Source organism: Netta rufina (assembly GCF_964035555.1).
Source record: "Netta rufina genome assembly, chromosome: 8".
Lineage (NCBI taxonomy): Eukaryota > Metazoa > Chordata > Aves > Anseriformes > Anatidae > Netta > Netta rufina.
In genome coordinates, this window is record NC_140131.1 from 30,716,718 (window position 1) to 30,740,254 (window position 23,537).

General features: G+C 39.6%; 1 protein-coding gene across 3 annotated transcripts in view; it reads left to right on the forward strand.

Moving 5' to 3' along the window:
• Positions 1-23,537, forward strand: part of ARHGAP29 (Rho GTPase activating protein 29) — a 57,912-nt gene that overhangs the window by 18,790 nt on the left and 15,585 nt on the right. For all 3 annotated transcript variants that reach the window (XM_084291425.1, XM_084291427.1, XM_084291426.1), the window contains exons 3-6: positions 8,204-8,347; positions 18,516-18,612; positions 18,996-19,068; positions 23,284-23,344. In XM_084291425.1, coding sequence (XP_084147551.1) covers positions 8,204-8,347; positions 18,516-18,612; positions 18,996-19,068; positions 23,284-23,344 — 375 coding nt within the window. The remainder of the gene's footprint in view (positions 1-8,203; positions 8,348-18,515; positions 18,613-18,995; positions 19,069-23,283; positions 23,345-23,537) is intronic.

Sequence of the window (23,537 nt, forward strand, 5' to 3'; positions counted from 1 at the left end):
AATCTTCCTCAGAGGCTTTTACAGTAGCTTCTTAAAAACATCTGTTAATTTCTGAGTGTTTTATCAGCTATTTCTGCAAAAACTAATGTTCATCCCTCTTGGGAAAATTCATAAACAGGTCACATTTTCTCATCTGAAATTCTAGAACAAGTTATTTCACGTGTTGGGTTTCCAATGGTTGTTTGTGGTGGTGGTGGTGTGGTGTTTTTTTTGTTTTGTTTTGTTTTGTTTGTTACTTAAAAAAGTGACCAATTACAGAGGAAATACTCTAAAAATCTTAGTGGTTGTTTTGTGGTAAGAGGTAGGCTTTTGTCTGTGACTTTTGTGAACCAGGTAAATAATGAAAAGTTGATGAGGATAGATGCCTTGTTATGTGCTGGAAGAGTGTGTTGGGTGTTCTTATTTTTCCAGGTGCTTATGCATGCAGAGCAAAGGAAAATGGCTGAAAGCAATGCTAAGGATGTAGTGGACACTAATGCTGTTTTAATGTGCTTTTCTATGAAGAACACTGCTAGCTGTTTTACACAGATGATTAGTTGTGTGTGGCTTTTGGTTTTAGACCTGCAGGTTTCTATCAGAGCAGAAACCATCATGGCTTAGTTTTTGTCAGAACCATTTAATACACTGAGTATGACTTAAACATGAGACTGCGCTACAGCAATTACAGCTTTTGTTTTGTAGCAGCATGTATGTGAAAGTACAAATTTCAAAGAAATGAAGATTTTTTAAAATATACAGGATCTAATTTCAATGCGTGCAAATAGGAATAGTAGTTTCATTTCCCAATAAAACTTAATAAACTAGCTGTAGTCAAAGATGGATCTTGAAAGCAGAGGTGTTCGAGGCTCAAAGTCAAGGAGAATAAATAGTCCCTTTACAATTGTCCTGACAAAAAAAATAATAATAATAATTAAAATACAGTTAGCAACACCTGATTTGCTTTAATAATATAGCTTATTCTTGTAGATTTTGACTTTTTGATGGATTCGGAGCTATAGACTGGAAGTCCTGGGTTTCATTCTGTGTAAAATGACTCCATTTGATTGCCACCTCTCCTGCCTGTCTCTAAACCATTCGCTTTGGTTTACATAGCTCAGAGGGGAGGTGTTGCTACTGTAGAAATTGTGACTTTCTTAAATAACAGAAAAAATAAGATTTCCTGAAGTTCAGGCCAGCTGCTGAAGAACAACAATACCTCACTTGGTATAAAATTAGTGGAGCAGATGAATAATACCCAAACTGATCTGGGTGCATGATTGTATTTATTGCACTTGCCAAAGCACATAATACAAAGTCTGGGCTCATTTTGTGGTGTTGTGCCAGCTGCACCAGCAGTCTGTGTCAGCTGTGAGAAGACAGGCAGCTGATTTAGCATCAAGCTCCAGGTTCATTCAGGTGGTGTCTAATGATTAACCCCTTGCCATTTTGAACAACCTCAGGCTGCTTTATGACTAGTCAGCACTCTGTGCTGTGTGGCAGTAGGATTTTCTGGTACTAGAAAAACCTAAAGATAGGTTGCTCGTTACCGGCCCCTGGCCTGTTTCTTGATGTTGAAGGGATAGGTAGGTAGCTTCTAATTCTGTGCTGTAAAATGAGGCTGAAGCACGATGACTTTCCTAGTGCCACTGGCAGCTTGCAGCCTTTCTGGATATTTTAACACTACAGCATTCTAGGATAAATTCTTTGAACTTCTGAATTTTTGTTTTTCAGTTACTTAAAATGCTTTGTTCTGTATATTTGTGGCATGTTTATACAGCCAAATAAAGGAACAAATGATAGCTAAAGCTGCTATTCTCATCCCTCCTGAATCATGGCCACCAAGAAATAAAATACCTACACAGCCATTACAGTAAATAAGTTTTGTTCATTTTATGTTTGTACAATTAAATAAAATCATTTCTGGCTGATACGTATATTTTGTTGCAAAAGTTTCCAAGAGACTAGAATAAAAAGCACTAACAAAGGTCAGCTGTACAGACCACCATGTAAAAGATACTTTGACTGTATGTTTTGATTTAGATCTTGATGTTTTTGACTAATAGTGACCTCTTGTCAGATCAGACGAGTAAGGCGTACTGCCAGGCATGTTAATGGGGCTAAAGAGAGGGAGGAGGAAAGGCAGGAATAAAACAACAGACTAATCTGAGGCTGTCTCCCAGAGCTGTGGATGTATGAATTAAGTGATTTCCATACAGTTCACTGCAGTATGACTGTTTTGCTTACTCTGTGGTGCTCACTGGGAGTCTCATAGCCATTTGGATGGGGTTCAGAACTGACTGCTGGCAGTTTCCTAGTACACAATGTGGGCACTGTTGAACAGGACAGTAACACAGCTCTAGCTTAATGTTGTCTTTTCCTTCTTAGCTTCATTCTAAAGCTGTTCTCTTTTTTTTTATTATTAAATCTCAATGACATAAGTGGCGATACCATTTAATCTTAGTAACATAACAGAAACAGAATGTAGTTTACCACGATGCCAAAAATGAGATTTTCGGTTGTGGTGGTTTTACCGTGCTGGGCAGCTAAACCCCACAACCGCTCTCTCACTCCCCCTCCTTTAGATAAGGAGGGGGAGAAGTAAAGCAAAGAACAACTCACGGGTTGAGATAAGGATAATTTAATTAAAGGGAAATAATTATAATAATTAAATAAAGACTACCATGAACTAAACAATTTAACTAAGGGGAAATAAAAGGGAAAGGGGAAAAAGGGAGGAAAACAAACAAACAAAATAAATGAAAGCGATATGGAAGTGCAGAGGAAAGAAATTACTCTCTACTTCCCACAAATGAGCGATGATTGACCACGTCCTTGAAGCAAGGCCTCAACGCACGCAGCCGGTGTTCGAGAGGAGGACCGACGTCTTCTCAACGAGAGCCCACCCCTCCCCTCTTCTTCCTGTTTCCACCTTTTATTGCTGAGTGTGACACCACATGGTATGGAATATCCCTTTGATTGGTTTAGGTCAGCTGCCCTAGTGATGTTTCTCTCCTCACTTTTTTGCCCACCCCCTAGGAGGGTTAGAGAAAGGCCCAATGCTGTGCCACTGCTGCTCAGCAGTAGACACAACACTGGTGTGATAACACTGCTGTTCCAGCTACAAGTACAGAGTACGGCACTGAATGACTGCTGCCGGGAAAGTTAACATTCCAGCCAGACCCAGTACAATGAGATTTTCGGTAAATAAGAGATGGCAGTCTTTTAGCCAAGGTGTTGGCCTTGCAGAAGAAATGTTGGGTACTCAAACATATTCCCTCTGAATTCTTCCAAGATAAGAGAGGAGTTTGTGTTCTCATCTGGTTGCATTGTCATCTTCTTAAACTAGTAACAACTCCTGTAGATCTAGGTAGTAGTTTCATGTTAGATCCCTATCAAAGACAAAACATTAAATCATACTCGTGAAGGGAGATAAACTGTGAAAAACCACAGGTTAGCTTGTTTTACAATAAAACTTTCATGACATGTGAGATGAGTGTATATGTGTTTCCCTCACAGTTAAAAGTCTGTCTGTGTGGCTCTAGGAAGAATGCATGGCGTGTTATTCCACACTGATATCTTTCATTGTGCGTAATGTTCCTGAAAGCTGTTAAATGCATGTAGTAAAATAATTCAATTTTCCTGTTTCTAATAAGCTTCGTGTGGAAAGCAGGACATCGTTGTGTGGTGTTCACTATTTGTTTTCAATGTCTCGTGTGTAACCTGCCTTCAAGAATTTTTCACAGATGTGTTACTTCTCGGCTGTTTTATCTAGATGGCCTGTGACCAATTTCAGTTTCAAACAAATGACTGTGACCAGCTTCAGTTTTAAACAAGTTTTTTTTAGCTATGGCATAACAATAGTTGTGTTAACTGGCTTCTTTCATCTCATGACTTCTGGAAGTTGGGTGGTGGAGGATGTTTGCTGTTGCTAGAAAGTGTTGATGTTCTAGGTGGAGAAGCTGTGACCAGGATGGGGCATGCGTCTCTTGCAGGGGTCTGAACAGCAGTGTAGGGTGGGTGATGGCAGTGCAGTGGAAAAGCTGTATGTTAGTCCACATTGAAACTTTTCCTGGCAAACATTAGTTGAAATAAACAGCTTCAGAAATGTTTGGACCAACAGTAAATGTGATCAGACAAAAGAATGCCAGCCAACTGACACAGCAGTGCTTTTCCCAACTGCATGTATTGTGATCAGCCCTGACTTGGCAGGGAGGGTGACTGGCGCTGGCAAGCTTGATGAGCAAATCTTCTTTTGTTTTGGATGAATAGAATCCATAGCGGTAAGGCCATTACTGCTAGCTAATGTTTATTAAACGAGGGCTTCCCTTTGAGAAATATCTACAATTAAAATAGGTTACGTGTTTTTTACACTAAGGGTAGCTGTTTCAATCACATTTACGACCACTCCATCGAGGAGTGGGATGCTTATGCCAGAACAGCGTGCTCCTCAGTTGGAAAGCCTGTTGGTGTTAGCTAGGCTAGCTGCTTTGCTGTATTGTCCTTGTGTATTAGATTTTTCTGCAGGTGAGTTGAGGCTGTCAACTAATATCTTAATGTAGGCTTGTCAACTTCGAAAACAAGCTTTTTATGTCCTATCCTTCTTTCTTTGCTTCTCCTACAGAGCACACTTCTTGTGGTCACCTTTACATTTGGGATCAGTTTGTTTTCAGCTGAAGTAAATGATGGGTTAAACCCCAGTGACAGAAGATTTGCAGACCAACTACTAAGCTCTCCCAAGCCATTTTTGTTCACTTTCAGGAGCTCTCTTTTTGGCCAGAGAGGGATGGTTGATTCTTAAAGCAAGACGTCCAACAGACTCATCAGTGGGGCAAGCAGCTGGACTTGTGTGTCCTCTCTTCCACCAACACCGTTGCATTGCTCTGGTCCAGAGTACTAACTAGTTTTTCATAGTATTTGAATTCATGTTATCAAGCTTGAGAACAACCTATATATATCTTAAACTTGACATAGTATCCATTGCTGGAGGAATTTCCTGCTTGCCTTCGTATAGATAAATGAACTTGTACCATGAGGCAGGAAAGGACAGAAGAAAAACTGAAAGTAAATTCTGAGTTTTGTGACTACTGAAGTCAGATTGGGTTGCTGCAGGAGCAATTGCTGCTACATTTCCTCATGCGTCCTTTCACTGTAAACAGTGTTTGCTCTACTGTTGTTTTGGTCTCTGGGAACTCTTCAGTATTGATACTATTTTTATTAATCTGGCATATTTAGATTCTTTTACTACCTGAGGTTTATAAACCTGTCACGACCAGGAAATCACTCTATTAGCACGTGTTTGAATTTCACATGCTGAGTGTGGGGTCACTGTAGTTCCTGATGGCTTCTGCCCCCTCCCTGATCACTCCTTGTGTCACGGTCCTTTTGTCTTTGCAGGCACAGAAACAATGTTTGTTACTCTGTAAACAAATAATACTGTGATGGAATCTCAGTTGGGTGTAGCCAGATTTTTGCTTTTGAGAGTAAATAATGAACTTCATGCTTGAATGCATTTTAGTGATAGTGTTTCTCTGGGATGGTATGATAAACTTCTAATTCAACTCAGCAGTTGTTTTCAACATGTGTTTTCCTTTGAAGTTTACTGCTTCTGTTTCAGACTTGAGCAGGCTTGTGTCCTTTGAGATTTTTCTCTATCTACCTCCTTTCCCTCTCTCCCCTTTTTTGCTTGTTTTCCCCAGCTCTGCTGGTCTGGGAAGGTATTAAATGTTAATACTCAGAAACAGCATCTTGGTATCAGATATACTTTAATTAGCCTCCTGTATGACTTTTTTTCTTTTTTTTTTTTTTTTTGCCTTTACTCAACCTGTAAGGAACCTTAAGAGGCTGTTTTATCCTGTAATAACAAGCCTGTATTTGCAGATCATACTGAACTCTGCAGAGGAACTTGTTCAGTTTGTCATATGTCTGTAATGACATCCTTCCTGAAGATCTGGGAGCAGTCTGTAGACTGGCTTGCCTGCTTTCCTGCCTTGTTTGCCCTCCCATACTCGTTATGGGACCACAAGTCTGCCCACCATGTCACCAAAGGACCTGGCTATAAAGGACCTGGCTATAGTGTATGTGCATGGGTATTCCACATCACTTAATCATAACCTGATGACGTGTGTCCATCAGAAGATTGGGTGCCTTCATCTTGCATCTCATGAGAGATGCAGTTCTGGTCAGGTAGTGCACTAGTGCAGACCATTGCTAGTTGTCCTTGTTCCCATGTGAGCTTCTGTCAATGCTGTGTTTTGGCGAGGAATTATACAGGTCTCTTGCACGAAGCATCACCATTTCTTGTTTTGACTCTAGCTCCTGCTTGCTTTGTCTAATCTTCTGAGGTGTGTTGCTCTTAACTGAAAGAGATGGTAAGCATTTGATTCTATCCACTGTTTTCATACCTTTCTGTAGGCTTCTTTCAGACCCCTGTAAGTCACCTTTTTTCCAGTGTCCCAACTCCCAGTACTGTTGTTTCAAGCCTAGATAACTTTTCATATTAAATTTCAAACCTGGAGCCTTTAGATCAAAGTGTATTTGTCATGAATTACTTCCACCATTAATGTGGATGTACTGAATTCTTGCCATATTTTGTACCAGTATCTTCGCACTTTCTGCTGTTGTCTTGTCAGTTCAAAATCACTGGATGTATAAATGTAAATGAAGATGAAGATACAGCTATGTTTCTCTTCAGTAAATTGCATACAGCTTCCTTAATTTATGGCTGTGTGAGATGGGTTTTTCTAGCCTTCTGCATATCCTGTCAAGGATACAGAGCTTCCTACCCCCCTCCAGCAGGAAAAAACATGCAAAGTGCCAGTGAAGGGTAGATAATGTTTTGCCTTAGTCCACTTCCTGAGTCAAGCTTTTTCCTTTGACCATGTAAAAGCCAGACGGAGTTGAAAAAATCTCCTGATGTTGGACATCTAGGGATGTAAAGCCTGAAGCACAGTGATCCTTAGAAGGCCTGCTATTGGGGATTGTACAAGTTTACTTTTGTACGCAATAAAATGCAGTATTGTTGATTTGTAGACTTCCCCACCTACACACAACAGTAATGATATATTGTACTGACGTATCATGTTGTACTTTGCTGATTCTTTAGAAAAATCAGGTACTTCTGGCCTGAATGTAATGTCTTGTAGTCAGAATAAAATGGCTCAAATTTGCTCTGAGTAATACTGGATCAATTTGCACTGTACTAAATTGTCTGTATTGACCTGTTTGTTATCGTGCCCACAGACAGCACAGAAATGCCATTCCTTTCTACTCTGTGGGGAAGTGAGTCAGCTTGTACTAGATCCTCTTTTTCTTTTTCATAAGCTAGACTTTCCTGAGTTTGAAAGCTCTTTACCACAACTTGCAACGCAGCACTCTCGTGCATGTGAAACTTTTTCCTGTGCACCAGCACCTTTTCTGTAACAGAACGGAAGAGCTCGTGGTTCAACCTGTGCAATGTATGCAACAGAAACTATTAAAAAAAAAAAAAAAAAATGTGTGTGTGTGGGGGAGGGGGTTGGTGACTGAAGGCAGAGGCACAAAGCAGGAGAAATATGCTGTAGAAAGGAGTGTATGTTGTCTCATGTATGCTTTTTTGAGAATTTTTCAGCTTAGAAAATTCTACAAAAAATATTTTGGTTTTCAACTTCTTTATCTGGTTTGACATGCCCAAAGACAGACCCTTGTTGGATCTAGGCCTATGTACTAAAGATGCTTAAGATTTAACTGAAGTTTGTTAAAAGCTAACCAACATTTGCCAGGAACTTGTTGTGTTGTGTATTTCTATGACTATACAGAAGTGACATGGAACTTGTGTTTTTTGTATGATTGAGTTTTTTTATATGTATGTTTTTTGAATACATGTAATTATCAAAATGGTGATTGATCAAATGGCATAAGAAGTTGGCTTAATTCAGAAACCTGAGGGTATTGGTGTATAATCCGTAACACGGGTTTTAATTTTTTATTATTCCTGCTTGACTTTTTTTTTTTGAAAACAATTTCACTTGCAATGTTGCATGTCATTTACATATAATTTTTGGCAAATGCAAGTATAACCTGTTTTCTAAAAGTTTCCTTGTTTCAAGCATGCCCAGCTTGCTTGAAACTACTTGCTATGGCCTACTTCAGTGCAGCCAAATATCATCAAAGTAGTTTTCAATGTAATTTTTGGGTGTTAAGACACTGTTCTAATATAATTTCTTGTCTACTTTTTTTTTTTTTCCAGAAAATCGAGATGGCCTGCATCAGGTAGTACACGAACACTTGGGAGAGTTGCTGCGTGTTTTAAAAGCAGTGATAAATAAACATCAGACCCTAAACTCAGTTGATATTCTTAGTGCTGCCGGAACAGTTATTGCAAAAGTAAAAGGTAAGGAATACTGCTTTTTAAATTCAGGGAGAAATTTAATGAGTGACTTGCTTGACTATGGCTTAGTGTTTTAGGTGGGATTCTTTGTATACAGAAGAAACAAGTTTTTTAATAGCAAAATATTAACACGTTTAATATACCTTCTCTAAGTGAAACATAATATTAAATAGTTTGTTCTCCTATTGTAATAAAAATTCTGTTGAAAGGAAGCTAGCTGCAAAACCACACTGCATTCTAAAAGCACAAACCTTTGATCTTGATCTGTTCTTTACCTTTATCTCAGAATAATATCTCAGAATGATAAGCATCAGGTTTATCCACAGAGATTTGCCAAAAATCTTTGCTGAGTTCTGTGAATTTATAGGGATGGTGTTAGATTTATATCAAGTGAAGAAATACTTAAATGAGCAATCCAAATCTGAATGGCCTAACTCTTCTTAAATAAATTCCTTAAAACAGATCATAAGCATGGTCAAGGTAACAACAAAGGATTGCAGGCATATATGTTAATACTTTCTGTTATTGGCCTTTACTGTTGCAGTTTTCTGTGTGTCAGACAAATACCAGTGGTGTAGCATACAACTGTTCGAGCCCAGTAAATCATAGCTGTTTCTTTTCTGTGTAGCCTTTGACTACAGCTCTCCCTGTTCTATATATCCAGTATATTCCTGTGGAACAAGCAGTTTATTCAACGTAGCATGGAGAATGCTTTCAGTAGGGTTAAATCTGCACCTCTTATGTTATAATCATGTGGAACGTCTTTGATCAGAGATGTCTAGTTTAGTTTTTCTCCTTGTTGTAGTTTTTTTCCTCATTTCCTCATTAATGTTAGTATGTCTGAATATATACTGCCAACTCAGTGAAGTAGGAATTTCAGTGAAAATACTAACGTGTTTAGCTGCCTGATTCCTGTACCTCAGATTCTGCCAGGCTTTTCCTAGCTTCTTTATATTAATAGGTAGTTTTAGCTGTTTGTTTGATCCTGGAGTATGGCAGCTACTAGCAGCCCATTTTGTTTTTTATTCTGGCTGCATGTAGAATGTGCTGTAGGTCTCCCTGGTATTTGATATGATTGCAGGATTGTAACTCTGCAACCTCTGAGCTTGCTTTAGAGCATTGTATGTAACCGTAGAAAAATAGAGGGTATCCTTGAATTGTTTGCATGGCTGCTCTCTGGAAGACTGAAGTACATGTGTGAAATTGTAATCAGGTATGTATCAATGAGAACAGGTGAAATGTTTAGTGAGTGTAACTCTACAGCCACCTTAGACAAGCTGTTCCCATGCTGTAGTGTTATGGTAAGATTACTTTGTCTGTTGGACACAGGGCAATGTTGAGCTGCTCCTTCTTTAGTTAGAGCAACCTTGAGGAAAACTGACTCAAGATATGCAAGCAAATCAAATTATGTCAACCTTTGCTAAATCCCATTTCCAAAAATGTTTGCAATGATATCGATCCTTTCTGGACTACGTGCTTTATCAAGATTGCTATTGATATGCAGTGACCCAAACTGACTAATTTCTATGCCATTTGAGAGTACCATTGCTGGGTAAAGCAATTATTTTCATCCTCTCGTGAGGTAACAATGTTGATAGATCCCATAAATATGTTGGTCTTCTTTATAGCAAGTGCACTTTCTCGTCATTTTTTTTGTATTTGTTTTAATGTCCGTTCTTCATCCTTGGTCACTTTTTGTAGTTCTGTTACAGAACCAGTTAACCAGAGATAGGCGTACATGTTTTTCTCCCATTCCCTTCTGAAGAGAAGCATTAAATACTTTGTTGAAATACATAATTTTTGGGGGGGTTGTGTTCTGGATGTTTCAAATTCTAATCAGTTCCTTCAGAGTATTTGAAATTTTTCTGAATCCGATACCATGCAGTTATTCTCTCATCTTTTCACAGTGTTCGATCATAGAGTTTCAATAGCACTGAACCCTGGTCAGGTGTACTGGTGTTTCATACATTCTCTTACAGGCATCTATTTCTGCCTGGTTTGATGAGTAGCTGTTTTTTGAATAGTTACTTTAGGATTCGTTCATTTCTCTGGATAATGAGCAGAAGAAGTAACTTGTATTAAGCTGCTTTTTGGTGATACAGATACTTAAAAATACTTTTTGACTTTTTCTCATGGTAACAAGATTTATTATGTTTGTACTTCAAATAAAAGCCTCAATGTTAGCTAGTTAAGTTCACTTACTGTTAATATGTTATCAGGAACTATAGTTGTAGAGGATTGCATAATTTTCTAAATGGAAAGAGAAACTACTGTTAGGAAAACTACTGCATGTTGTATAAGTACTGAATTTTGAAGTAAATATTCTTTATTCTAAGAATGCCACTTGAAGCAAAAGCAGTAGAGTCATGTCATCCAGTTTTCTGGCAAATGTATTCAGGTGGGTTGTTGTAAGACTGAGGTATGTCTGAAAAGTGTGTGTTCAGCCACAGCTCACTTGATATGATCTTGTGTGATGAGAAACCTCAAAGAAAAAAGCATATTAGTGGGTGATTTTGTTACAGTTGGACTTTGGACTTGAGCTGGAATCGAGTACAAGTTTTGACGCACACCAGGTTGCATTAATTTTTTAATAATTTTCTTATAGGCAATAGTTTGATAGTACTGAAAATCTAGCTTGAAGACTCTTGCTACAGTGATTGTATGGTGCACAGTGCTGATCTGATACAAGTGTGTTCTTCTATTTAGAACATATAAATAAATAAATTATCTGATACAATAAAAGACTGGTGTGGAATTACTCTTAATAGCATTCTGAATAGTTTCTCATGGAGTTACTCATCTGTCTTATAAGCAGCATATATTCAGCCGGCCTAGAATTGAGAAGCTGGCATAAATTGTCTGACTCTTCTTTGGCTAAAGCAAACACGAGCTCGCTCTGTGGTGAATCATCATTCTTCTGAGCCTGTGCTGTGTGACCTGGCACTGTGCAGTTCCCAAGTTAATTCCCAAGGAAATGGAGCCTGAGATGAAGCTAAAGACCGTGGTCTCCATTAGTCCTCCCTCCATATTTGTAGCCTTTGATACAAAAAACATGTACGTGAAGACTTTAGTATCACTTACTACTGGTTGCTCAGTCACTTAGAGTATTCGTTATGTCTGGAGATAGAAATGGGAAGTTACAGGACTTCAGCTTGTTCAGATTGTTCCTTCAGTCTTCTCAGAGAACAGCAGAACCTTGGTTGTATGGAAAAGGCCTGTGTCCCCCCGCAGCATCATCTGTACTAAACGTGAGGGCAACTTGTCCCTCTCCTCAGCACCTGCTTGGTTCTCACAGCTGGTTTTTGTGTGAGCATTGTGTTACTCAGTGTCTGTTCAAACTGAAGTAAACTGCTGCTGGAAGTGAGGAAGTTCAAGTAAAAATATCCCATGTTGCAGTGAATAGTGGTCATATCAGACCTTGAGTTTGCTTACAGTGGCCTGTCAGTAATACAAGGATTCACAGGTTTTCATCTGTGGTTATTTCACTAGAAGTAATGTAACTTCTGGATAAACAGGAAGCTACAAGAATGAGAGGACTCGGTAGGATAGAAATAGTATCCTTTTTCCTCTGTCTTCCCAGGCTGTGTTAATGTGACTTTATGGAATAAGTTCATCTGAATCATCTGCTTCTCGTCACTGGAAGACAGAACTATAAAAAGACGTGGAAGCACTCTGTAGTCAAATTTATGACTGGGAAGCTTAACCTGCCACAGAAAATTTCTAATGTTGTTTATATAGGAGGCGATGAAACAGCAGCAACTTGGGATTTACACGTGATTATTTTTTTTCCTTTTCAGAAATAGAAGCTTAACGTCTATTAACTTAACTGTTTTAGGTTCTTGAAAGATCTCTGTAAATCTGCAGAATGCCAGGTTTTCAGTCCTAGGTTGTATTTGGAACTTTAGACAGGGATGTATGGTTATTTTAACAAATTGCCTTTGTTCTTAATGAAATCAGTTAGAGTAACTTTATAGACAGCGACTGGGGGAAGAGTTGGAAATCTGGCTTGTGATATGTTTTTAATACCTAATACTTTCTCTTTTGGACAGGTTGAAGGAGAAACTAACTATGTAGCATGTTACTTTGATCTTGTTACAGAGTGATGTTTGGCAGAACAGATCATGTCAGACTCCACCATTCTACACTGGGGCTGCAGGGAAATGTGGAGGGGAAAAAAAAAAAAACAAACAGCCTTGTTCTCTCAAGTTACACCTTTAATTGAATAGAATAGTTCAGTTGGAAGGAACCCACAAAAGTCATCAAGTCCAGCTGCCTGACCAATACAAGGCTAACCAAAGTTAAAGCGTACTATTGAGGGCACTGTCCAAATGGCTCTTGACACTGACAGGTGTGCCACATCAACCACCTTTCTAAGAAGCCTATTCCAGTGTTCAACCACCCTTACGGTAAAGAAATTATTCCTTGTGCTCAACCTGAACCTCCTGTGGCACAACTTTGTGCTGTCCCTCATGTCCTGTCATCAGTTCCCAGGGAGCAGAGGCCAAGAGGCCAGCACCTCCCTTTGGGCTCCCCTGCCTCAGGAGCTGTAGAGAGAAATGAGGTCACACCTCTGACTCCTCCTCTTCAGACCAGACAACAAAGTGTACTCTGCCTCCCCTCATAGGACATGCCCTCCTGTTCATCTCACAGTTGAACAATTCATCCAGAAGGATGCTGTGAGGGACAGTACCAAAGGCCTTACTGAAGTCGGAAAGACCACATCACCTGCCTTCCCTTCATCCACCAAGCAGGTGACCTTGTTCTAGAATGGTATGAACTTACTCAGTAAGTTCGCAGATGACACCAAGTTAGGTGCGTGTGTCGATCTGCTTGAGGGTAGGAAAGCTCTGCAGGAGGATCTGGAGGGTAGGAAAGCTCTGCAGGAGGATCTGGATAGGCTGCACCGATGGGCTGAGGTCAACTGCATGAAGTTTAACAAGGCCAAGTGCCGGGTCCTGCACCTGGGGCGCAATAACCCCAAGCAGAGCTACAGGCTGGGAGAGGAATGGTTGGAGAGCTGCCAGGCAGAGAAGGACCTGGGAGTGATGGTGGATAGTCGGCTGAATATGAGCCAGCAGTGTGCTCAGGTGGCCAAGAAGGCCAACGGCATCCTGGCTTGTATCAGGAACAGTGTGACCAGCAGGGCTAGGGAGGTGATTGTCCCCCTGTACTCAGCTCTGGTGAGGCCGCACCTCGAGTACTGTGTTCAGTTTTGGGCCCCTCGCTACAAGAAGGACATGGAGGTGCTTGAGCGGGTGCAGAGAAGGGCGACGAAGCTGGTGAGGGGCCTGGAGAACAAGTCCTACGAGGAGCGGCTGAGGGAGCTGGGCTTGTTCAGCCTGGAGAAGAGGAGGCTCAGGGGTGACCTTATCGCTCTTTTTAGGTACCTCAAGGGAGGCTGTAGCGAGGTGGGGGTTGGCCTGTTCTCCCACGTGCCTGGTGACAGGACGAGGGGGAATGGGCTTAAGTTGAGCCAGGGGAGTTTCAGGTTAGATGTTAGGAAGAACTTCTTCACTGAAAGGGTTGTGAGGCACTGGAACAGGCTGCCCAGGGAAGTGGTGGAGTCACCATCCCTGGAAGTCTTCAAAAGACGTTTAGATGTAGAGCTTAGGGATATGGTTTAGTGGGGACTGTTAGCGTTAGGTTGGAGGTTGGACTCGATGACCTTGAGGTCTCTTCCAACCTAGAAAATTCTGTGATTCTGTGATATCAAATTAAGAAGGCAGGATTTGCCCTCCTTAACCCATGTTGACTATGCCTGATAACAGCTTAGTGATTTAAATGCATTTCAGTAGCACACAGAATAATCTTCTCCATAAATTTTCCAGTGACTGAGGTAGAACTAACAGGTCTGTAGTTTCCTGGGTCAGCAGGGACATCCTCAGAATCTCAAGACCTTTGGTAAATTGTTGAGATAGGTCCAGCTGTAACAGCCACTAATTTCCTCCGTACTCTGTGATGAATCCTGTCAGGCCCAAGGAATGTTCAGGTGATACAACTTGGACATGACGTGGTTCACTGTGCCTCTATGCTTGGACTGTACTCCTCATGCATACTTGCCTGTGTGCTTTATGAAGAGTGTCTTTTAAATGACACCTCACTCGATCTGGAAGAATTGAGACTTACTGAAGCTTCTTACTTGGAACTGATTCAAACTCCTGTTTATGGAAGTCACTTCCCAGTCTGGCACACCGTCACACTTGTAGTTATTTTCCTATTCGGTGTCCTTAAATTGTTGTCAGCCACAGACAGCACAAAGTGCATGGTTCTCATGATCACATGCTAAATTTAAGGCTGCAATGTTGTTTCGCACTAAATTGCGTTTCTTGACTTGATTGAATCCTTAGAATGAAAAGGGATTCCTGGTGAAGCTGAAAATTGCACTTAGGAATTCCTGGTTTAGATATGTTTCTTATAAGAGCTCTGTGTCAAAGTTAAACACCTCTAGCAGGGTGAAATCATTTCAATTTGGTGTATCTGTGGTGTAAATTCAAAGCAAAACTTATTATGGAGCGTGTGGGAAATGGTTCCTCAAACTTCTAAGTGCTAGAAGTAAGCTAATGGGAAGGTTGTCAAACCTAGTAGTAGGTACAGGTGGGTGAAATTTTATGGCACAGAGAACTCAAAGTGGAACTGGGGTGTGATGACAGGAAATAACAAGAAGCATTAAATACTTTTCATCTGAGGGGGGCATCTGTATTCTAGTTTTGTCTGTTTTCTTGTTTAAGTGGTGTTTTTTGGTTTTGAAACAATTCTGAAAGGTTCTTGAAAGCATTGTTGGGAGTTTAAGGAAAGAAAATGGGTTGCAGGGATACTCGGGTCCAATGAATCAGACAGTTGGTTCTGGCTTGCTGCTTAAAAGTCAGCTGGTGAGGCATGTGTTGAAGTTGTATTCTGTCCGAGGAAGTGGGTGGTGGTGTTGCTGTCTCAGCCTATCAGGTGTGAGAAAATCAATCAGCAAAGAGAAAAACCTGCAGCCTCTACTTCATACTTGCCTGGGCTCTGCACGTAGCTGGCAAGGCAGCTTTGCTGCATCCAGTCCTGCACATGTCTCTGGGAGGGGGAAGGAGGAAGCGAGCAAACTGCTGCGGTTTCCAGCATATCCCCTGGGTTCCTGGGCTGTTCTGGCCTCACCGGACTGGCAGGGGATGAGAGAGCAACGCAGGAGCTTGTGTGCTGTGTAGCTACTGTGAGCTGTCTCAGCTTCATCTTTTGAAGACCTTGGTCGCACTTCAGTCTTGACGCTTGACAGCCTCTTCTGCAGAGTCTCAAACTTTGCTCAAGTATCCTCAGTCCAGCTCTTGGGATTGCAGCTTCCTGAAGTTCCACAGCAATTGCTGGTTCCCCAGCCTCTTCTATGCTTGGTTCAGAAAGCTTTAGAGAGCGTGACCCAGAAATAGAAACTCTGCAGTGTTTAGCAGCATTTTCATGAGGATACTGAGCCCACTTCAGTTTGAAGATGGTTCTGCTAGCATTGGAAGTAAAGATACATTTTCTTGCAAGCCAGATTTGCAGTTCAGGTACAAGCTTCTAGATCTTAATGTATTGCTACCATATAATTTTTTTAAAAGCCTGTCATGTGCAATCTGAAGTCTAACTTAAAAGCACTGCTACATTGCATTCTCACTTTGAAACGTGTACAACTATAGATAGATAGCTGTCACTTCCAGACATGGAAATATTACTATAGTTCATTGTTGTCAGTAGCTATTGTGTGCAGTCAGGATGTCCTGGGGAAAGAGCGTGCATGGTTTAAAGTTGATGTTAAGTACATCAGCATTCCAGCGGTTATAAGCTAGAAGAAAGCTGTTTGTATCTAGCTGAATTGGAGATTGGGCTAACCTTTTTTTTTTTTTTATCTATATATATATATATATTTTATTTTTTTTCCTGTGGAGGAGAAGTAGTAACTGAAAATTTTTGAGATTTGTTTAGTTTGTTAGAGAACCTGCAAAGAAATGATTTCTCTGGTATGTAATACGTAAAGCTTAATAAAACTCTTCCTGGAAAAGAAAGGCAGAGCGAAACAGACGGCATTTCTTTAGGGAGAGATTTTCTGTATTGTCTTGTTAGCAAAGAGAAAGAACAGCTCTTTCTCTGAAGACTACAGCTAATGGATATCTGAATATTTCAGTGGTAAGTGCTTTGAACATACAGTCAGCTTTTGTAAGTTCCTTTTAACTTTGAAACAGTTTGCGTGTCATGCTGGCACTCAAATGATTTTTCCAGTCATTAGTGGCTGTTAATCAATTGATCTCATAATAACCATTGTTGCTTACTGATTTGGAATGCAAAGTTTAGATTTATAGTCAGTGTTATCTCAGGAAAGCTGAGACTTGCCACTAACCTGAATTTTAAAAATACATATATAAAAAAAAAATCCTCTGGTATTTAGAAAGTTGTTAAAAACTGTGGTGTTTTGAGTCTCATTTCAAACAAAGCTGCCAGAGTTCTTTTAATGTAATGTACCAGAAGAATTAAGAGGTGGGAGAAACCTTAATTTAGCAGGGAACTGTGGCTACAGAGACTGTTAACATTTTTGTAATATGTGGTGTTTTTTTATTGCTGTAGGCTTATTACAACACATTTTTCCAGGTCTGCAAGTAATTGTGGAAATAGCCCACAAGAAGAATACATATTTTATGTAATAGCTTTGTCCAGAAATATTTGTTATAGAAATGTTGGTCAGGCCTGTTGGTGTGCTGTGTAAAAAGGAATGGATTCAATTGTGTTAATTTACTAGTTTAGATTTCCTTTGTGAAAGGAAAAGTTTTTATGGGGGGAGCAGATTACTGTACTTTCTTTGTTTGTTACCCATTAGGGTTTAGGCACCTGGCAGGAAGCTTGAATGCTTTTAAAGATTAAAGTCTGTTACATTAATTTAAGAAAATGTGCATAGAATGGATAATGGTATAAAGTGATTTAATTTTTGCTACTTTTAGAAGTCATCGCAGTTGATTATTTCCATATTACTACTTAAGATGTAAGGAGGGTTAATAGTCACAGATCTTGCAAAAAGGAATTAATAAAATCACAATAGAAGTGATGAAAAGGGGTGAATAACGGTATGTGTCACTGCAGTATTTCTGAAACAGTATATAATTTATAGTAATTTAGGCATGTAGTTGATGAAGTATATTGCATTGCTTAAATAAAATCAAGCATTTAAAAATACTAATGTGGGATTGTCACGGCTCCCCGTGTAAAACTGACTTCCATCGAAAGGGCTCATCTTTGGCTCAAAGGGGTATGTTTGACTTTTGTACAAAAAAAAAAAAAAAAATCCAGTCACCAATGATTTAGGAGTTGGGTTGGAAACTAGATAAAAAAAAACGCTGTGGTTTTTGTCTTCTCCTTTCTCTGTCCTCTCCCTTGTCTGGCAGTTGCATTAATAGAAACTCTGAATGAATCATTTTTGATTCATTTTGAATGAATCAATTTGTCTCCATGTTATTCCAGTTTATTCCAGTTTGTCATGGAAGCCTGTTAAAGGGTTAGTGTTGCCTGCCTAACTAATCTTCTTGGTTACCAGTTCAAATCATCTGGTTTGTCCAAAAATGTTCCTTTCCTATTTCGAAACAATGATAGCTATGCCTTGCTTCTTCCACACTTTTAACAGGCTGCAGGGGTTTTGTCAGACTATGAAGCTAAAAACTGAAGCATTTTGCATTTGATGCTACTTTTTGGTAGCTTTCTGTTTTTCAAAACAGAAACCCCATGTTCTGGGTGAACACAGGATTGCATGCAGATAGAGGGGAGACACTCAAACTGCTGCTCATATTCTGAAGTATCTAACCAGAAAGGGAGAAGCAATTGTTCAAATACTTTGTTTCTGTTTTTGTGAGCTCTTTTTTGACAGTGTCACTGCTGTGATTTGATTTGACGCTTACTATTCACCTATTCCACCAACATTACCATCGTATTCCTGCACAAAGCTGCTGCTTAAGTGGGAAGATATAGGAAGTAAGGGTAATCTGTTTACATTGTGGGAAGCATCTGGAAGGCAGTCATTTCTTTCCTTTCAAGTCCTTAGAATTTTTTAATGTGTTTTTGAAATTGTTAAGAAGTATAATACTGCCTGTTCTATAGGAAACTGTATTAACTTGTCTTCAGGCACAGTGAACTTTCTTGACCCCACCTCTCACCCTTTGGTTTTCATCTTTTTCATAAGCGGTGAACTTCAAAGAAGTTAATGAAGAAAACAAGAGAGAACTCTTCAGTGAAATATTTGCTTCCATTGAAACATTGGCATTTACCTTTGGAAACGTGTAAGTTGGAATCTAAGAGTTGTAAAGAGCTCAGTGCAGCTGAATCAAAGTAAGATTTGAACAACAACAACATAAAAAGCCTTCTGTTTTCTTACAACCAAATACTGGCTGATAAATTAATTTAAATTGACCGTATTCAGAATGCTTTTTCTGCTTTGTTTTGATGTTTGTGTTTTTCTTAACGAGGGAAGCCATGATGGAAATAGATGGTATAGAAATGGTAGGACATGGTATAGAAATTGCAGGGAATTCAAAACTACTTCCGAAAATCTTTCTGCAGAACTTTTAAAGAGTATTAGAGAGATGATCTGAATTTTTGTTCAGTGATCTGAAATCACGTAGGAGAATTAATGAAGTAACACAGCTCTTTGTTTTTCTGGTAGTGTTTCAGACTTCCTTATGGGAGATGTAGACAATGGCTCGTCACTGGGACTTCCTGTATCTCGGAGAAGTCAGGTAGGCTAAACGTTCTCAGAGTGTGAAATCATATTTTTTAAAGGAAATTTTAATTTCCACTGAAACTCTGTGCATCATGGGTCCAGGCTGCTTGAAGTCTTCTGAGTGTTAAAATAAGATTAAACCCATGGAAAAAAAAAGTATTTAGGGTTTCAAGTACTCATACATGTTCTCTGTTCTCAATGACAGTGATGATTCAACTGGGGTAGCAGTTTAAAACTCCTTTTAAACACTCTGAAGGTGAGATTTAAAAAATGCTCAGTACCATGTGCAGCTCTGAATTTTTGTTTATGTCAAATCAGACTTGCAGGTAAATCAGTTCAGATTAATGTAATGAAAATGTGTATGCCAAGCAAAGTTGTAACAAGGTTTAAAAAAGTTTGTTTTTTTTAGGTTTTACTGATATGTACTTAAAACATAGCATTCCTTCATACAGGCTTGATCATAACAATGCTGTACAGTTATGGTTGAGAAATAATCTTTTTAAATTAGATAAATTAATTTATTTAAATTTAATTTATTATTTAAATAAATTTTAATTTATTTAATATTTATGTAATAAATTATTTAATAAATTTTAATTTATTATTTAAATACATTAAATAATCTTTTTAAATTATGAGGTGTGCCGCACCTCGAGTACTGTGTTCAGTTTTGGGCCTCTCGCTACAAGAAGGACATCGAGGTGCTTGAGCGAGTCCAGAGAAGGGTGACGAAGCTGGTGAGGGGCCTGGAGAACAAGTCCTACGAGGAGCGGCTGAGGGAGCTGGGCTTGTTCAGCCTGGAGAAAAGGAGGCTCAGGGGTGACCTTATTGCTCTTTACAGATACCTTAAAGGAGGCTGTAGCAAGATGGGGGTTGGTCTGTTCTCCCACGTGCCTGGTGACAGGACGAGGGGGAATGGGCTTAAGTTGCGCCAGGGGAGTTTTAGGTTGGATGTTAGGAAGAACTTCTTTACCGAAAGGGTTGTTAGACACTGGAACAGGCTGCCCAGGGAAGTGGTGGAGTCACCATCCCTGGAAGTCTTTAAAAGATGTTTAGACGTAGAGCTTAGGGATATGGTTTAGTGGGGACTGTTAGCGTTAGGTCAGAGGTTGGACTCGATGATCTTGAGGTCTCTTCCAACCTAGAGATTCTGTGATTCTGAAATTTACACTGCTTGTTAACACATGAGAATAAGATGGACAATCATAGACATTCTTCTAAATCTGTAGCTGCTACAAAGCTAGTCTTCCCAAAGGACATGGAAAGGAATGAAGCTACTCAGAAGACTGGTTCCAGCAAAAAGAGGGTTAGGTTGATGAGAAAAATATGAAATAGCATAGAAGCCAGCATCTCAAGTAACGTAGATGAAATTATTTGAACAAGTGCTGTTTCAGATAGTCAATTAACCAGCAGAAGGAAGGTGATGAATCTGTTGGCTTTTAATCCTGTTATGGCTTCATTTCTTGGGAATATATTTTTACATTATGCTTCTAAGTGTGGGGTAGGTAGAAGCCGAGGAAAAAATACAGTTTAGTGAAATGAAGAAGAAATTCTAGTCTAGCTGCTCCAGAAGTCACCAGCTTGTATTTGAAGTCCCCTTTTTGTAGTGTCATTTGTTTTCTCTAATGTGGAAAAGAATAAATTTAAATTTTGGAGCAGGTAGAATAATACGGTTCAATTTGTTGGAAATCTGTTACTTAAATCTGTTAAATAAAATATGCATTGCATTCAGACACATTTTTAACAGATGATGCATTTCACTTTGTTTTGCAATTTAGAAAGTAATTTGGAGGCCAACTAGTAGATGTGTTAGGAGGAGCTAAGTGCAAAATATTTAAGTAGCTGTATTGACTTTTCATTCCTTCAGATCTGTACGTTCACTGGTTAAACATAGCAGCTAGCTCTATCTTAAAAAGATTAGAGCATAGCATTTTGATAGAAATTAACATATAAACAGTTTGAAGGTTAATTTAAGAGAAAGCTTTTAATTGCCTCTTAAGTTAAGGGCCTTCTTTGCTAAGCTATTCAGGATTGCTCCAAGGCTTCAGAGTTGAGGGGGTTGGTCTTGCTTCTCTAGACTACGGGGGTGCTTACATTCTTCAGTTCAGGCATTCGGCTTGAAGGCTGAAGTTAAGTGATATGTATACCCCCTCTTAGCAAGTGTAATTATTCTCATTTTAGTCCTTGTAGTACAACCAGAAGTACAAGGTAGAAACAAAGATATTTCTTAATTAAAAACACAAGAGCTTTAGAATATATTGGGAGAAGCGAGATGGGTATGTGTGACCTTTCATTGCTGAACAAGCTATTTGAATGCTATTGGACACTGTGTAGGTCTGAAAGCACAGTAAGAGTTGAATAAAATGTCAGTGTGCTGTTTGCGGAGTTTTGCCTCTGACAGATTGAGAATTCTTGGGCAATGGAAATACAGGCTTGGTTGAAGTTCAGTTTAAAATAAAATCTATGTACAAGTCAGCAAGTTTGGGTTTATGGGGGGGGCAGGCTTGCTGGGATGAGTCACTCACTGTCTTTTTGGTAGTAGGTTGAGTTCTGACAAAGTAGTGTATAAAGAGAAGTAGCAGAGCATCAATGGCAGTCGATGTGCTTGCCTTTACAACGTGGTATTGCATATTCGTAGTGGGGTGAATTTGGATGGACAACTGAGCATTAAATAGCTGCCCTAACCAGGCTGTGTGCCTGAGTTACTGGAGAAGACTGAACCATTCTCAGGGCTAAAATGATTTAGGTTTTATAGAATGGGAAGTAATTTTTTAGGACCAGAACCTGTAAGTACTTACTGAATTAGTATAAGATGTGGTTGTTTTTTTTATTTTTTTTTCTATTTCTTGTTTATTCTAACCTAACATTTGTATCCCACTTTAAAAGCTAAGTTTTTTGCTGTGAAGTGAACAGTGATCAGGGATTTTTCTGATTTATGATCAGTTCTCATTTACATTAAAAAAAAAAAATGCAAAAACCCCTACTTGCATCATTGCTGCCATGCTCCATTTTAGCTTTGTCTGATGATAAAACAACACCAAAATCTAAAATGGAAACAAGTTCTTATTGTGAAGCTTAAGGCTATTTTGCAGCTATTTCCTTGTGTTTGCCTGCTCTCTACTTCTGAGTTGTCTAGAGTAATTTTAATTGGCCTGGTTTGCAGCACAGTCCTATAAATGTATTTGTAGGACTTCAACAATTAAAAGAGATGCAGCATGAGGACAAAGGGATGAAATCTTATGCTAAGCTAAATTCTGTTTACTTATTGTTGGATTAAATTCTGTCAGGTAGTACTGCGTATCGGTGCTTCGTTAGAAAGTGTTAGCAGTCAGCTGTTGCGCCTACACTGCACACCTGCAAGTAATTTAGGTGAAATCATGGCTTTATTCTCCTATGGAAGAAATCCAGGATTCTTAGGGCTTGTACAATGGTGTCTGTTACATGTATGGATATTTCATCCACACATCAGGTGTGGATGAAATCCTTCCTAAAAGATGGGTAGCAAATCATAGAATATCCTGAGTTGGAAGGGACCCACAAGGAGCATCAAGTCCAACTCCTGGCTCAAACACAGAACCACCCAAAAATCGAGCCGTATGTCTGAGAGCGTTGTCCAGCTGCCTCTTGGACTCCAGCAGGCTTGGTGCTCTTACCACTTCCCTGGGGAGCCTGTCCCAGTGTCTGACCACCCCCTCAATGAAGAACGTTTCCCTAACACCCAGCCTGACCCTCCCCTGTCCCAGCTCCATGCTGTCCCCTTGGGTCCTGTTGCTGTCCCCAGAAAGCAGAGCCCAGCGCCTGCCCCTCCGCTTCCCTCGTGAGGGAGCTGCAGGCCGCCATTAGGCCTCCCCTCAGCCTGCTCTGATAGGGGCTGGACAAACCAAGGGACCTCAGCTGCTCCTCATATGTCTTCCCCTCTAGACCCCCTGAATGTTAAGCAATGTTTTTTGGTTTTTTTTTTTTTTTTTCATTGCATCCTTTCAGGATTGTTGGATTAAAGATATGATTCCCTGCTATTTGTTATGTCTCAGTTGATGGCTATGGGAGCTTAGATCCTATATTAGATGAGAGGGAGTTACAGCATAGGTCTTTCCTTTGCGGAGGGGGGAAAAAAAAAGGGAGTTTTTGAACTTTAAGTTTAAAAGTTTAAAGTTTTGAAGTTTAATTTTTTGGACTATCAGCGCTAGTGAGAACTTACCTTCCCTAACTTGATCTCTTTCCTATACACCAGTCTTTTGAAAATCTGTCTGTGGAGTCTGGGGGTTCACTGCATGAAAGGGATGATATTCAAGGTAGGTCATTCCTTCAATATTTATTAAATACAATTCTATATATATGTTCTCATCTTCTAAATAAGTTGTTTGGTCACTTTTTGCCAGTAAAATTTCAGTGTAAATAATTTGCTTTTGCAGAGGTTTTGCACTTCTATGAGTAACCACCCGGGGTTGCTTTTCGGGAGAAGGAAAAAACAAGACCCAAAGCACT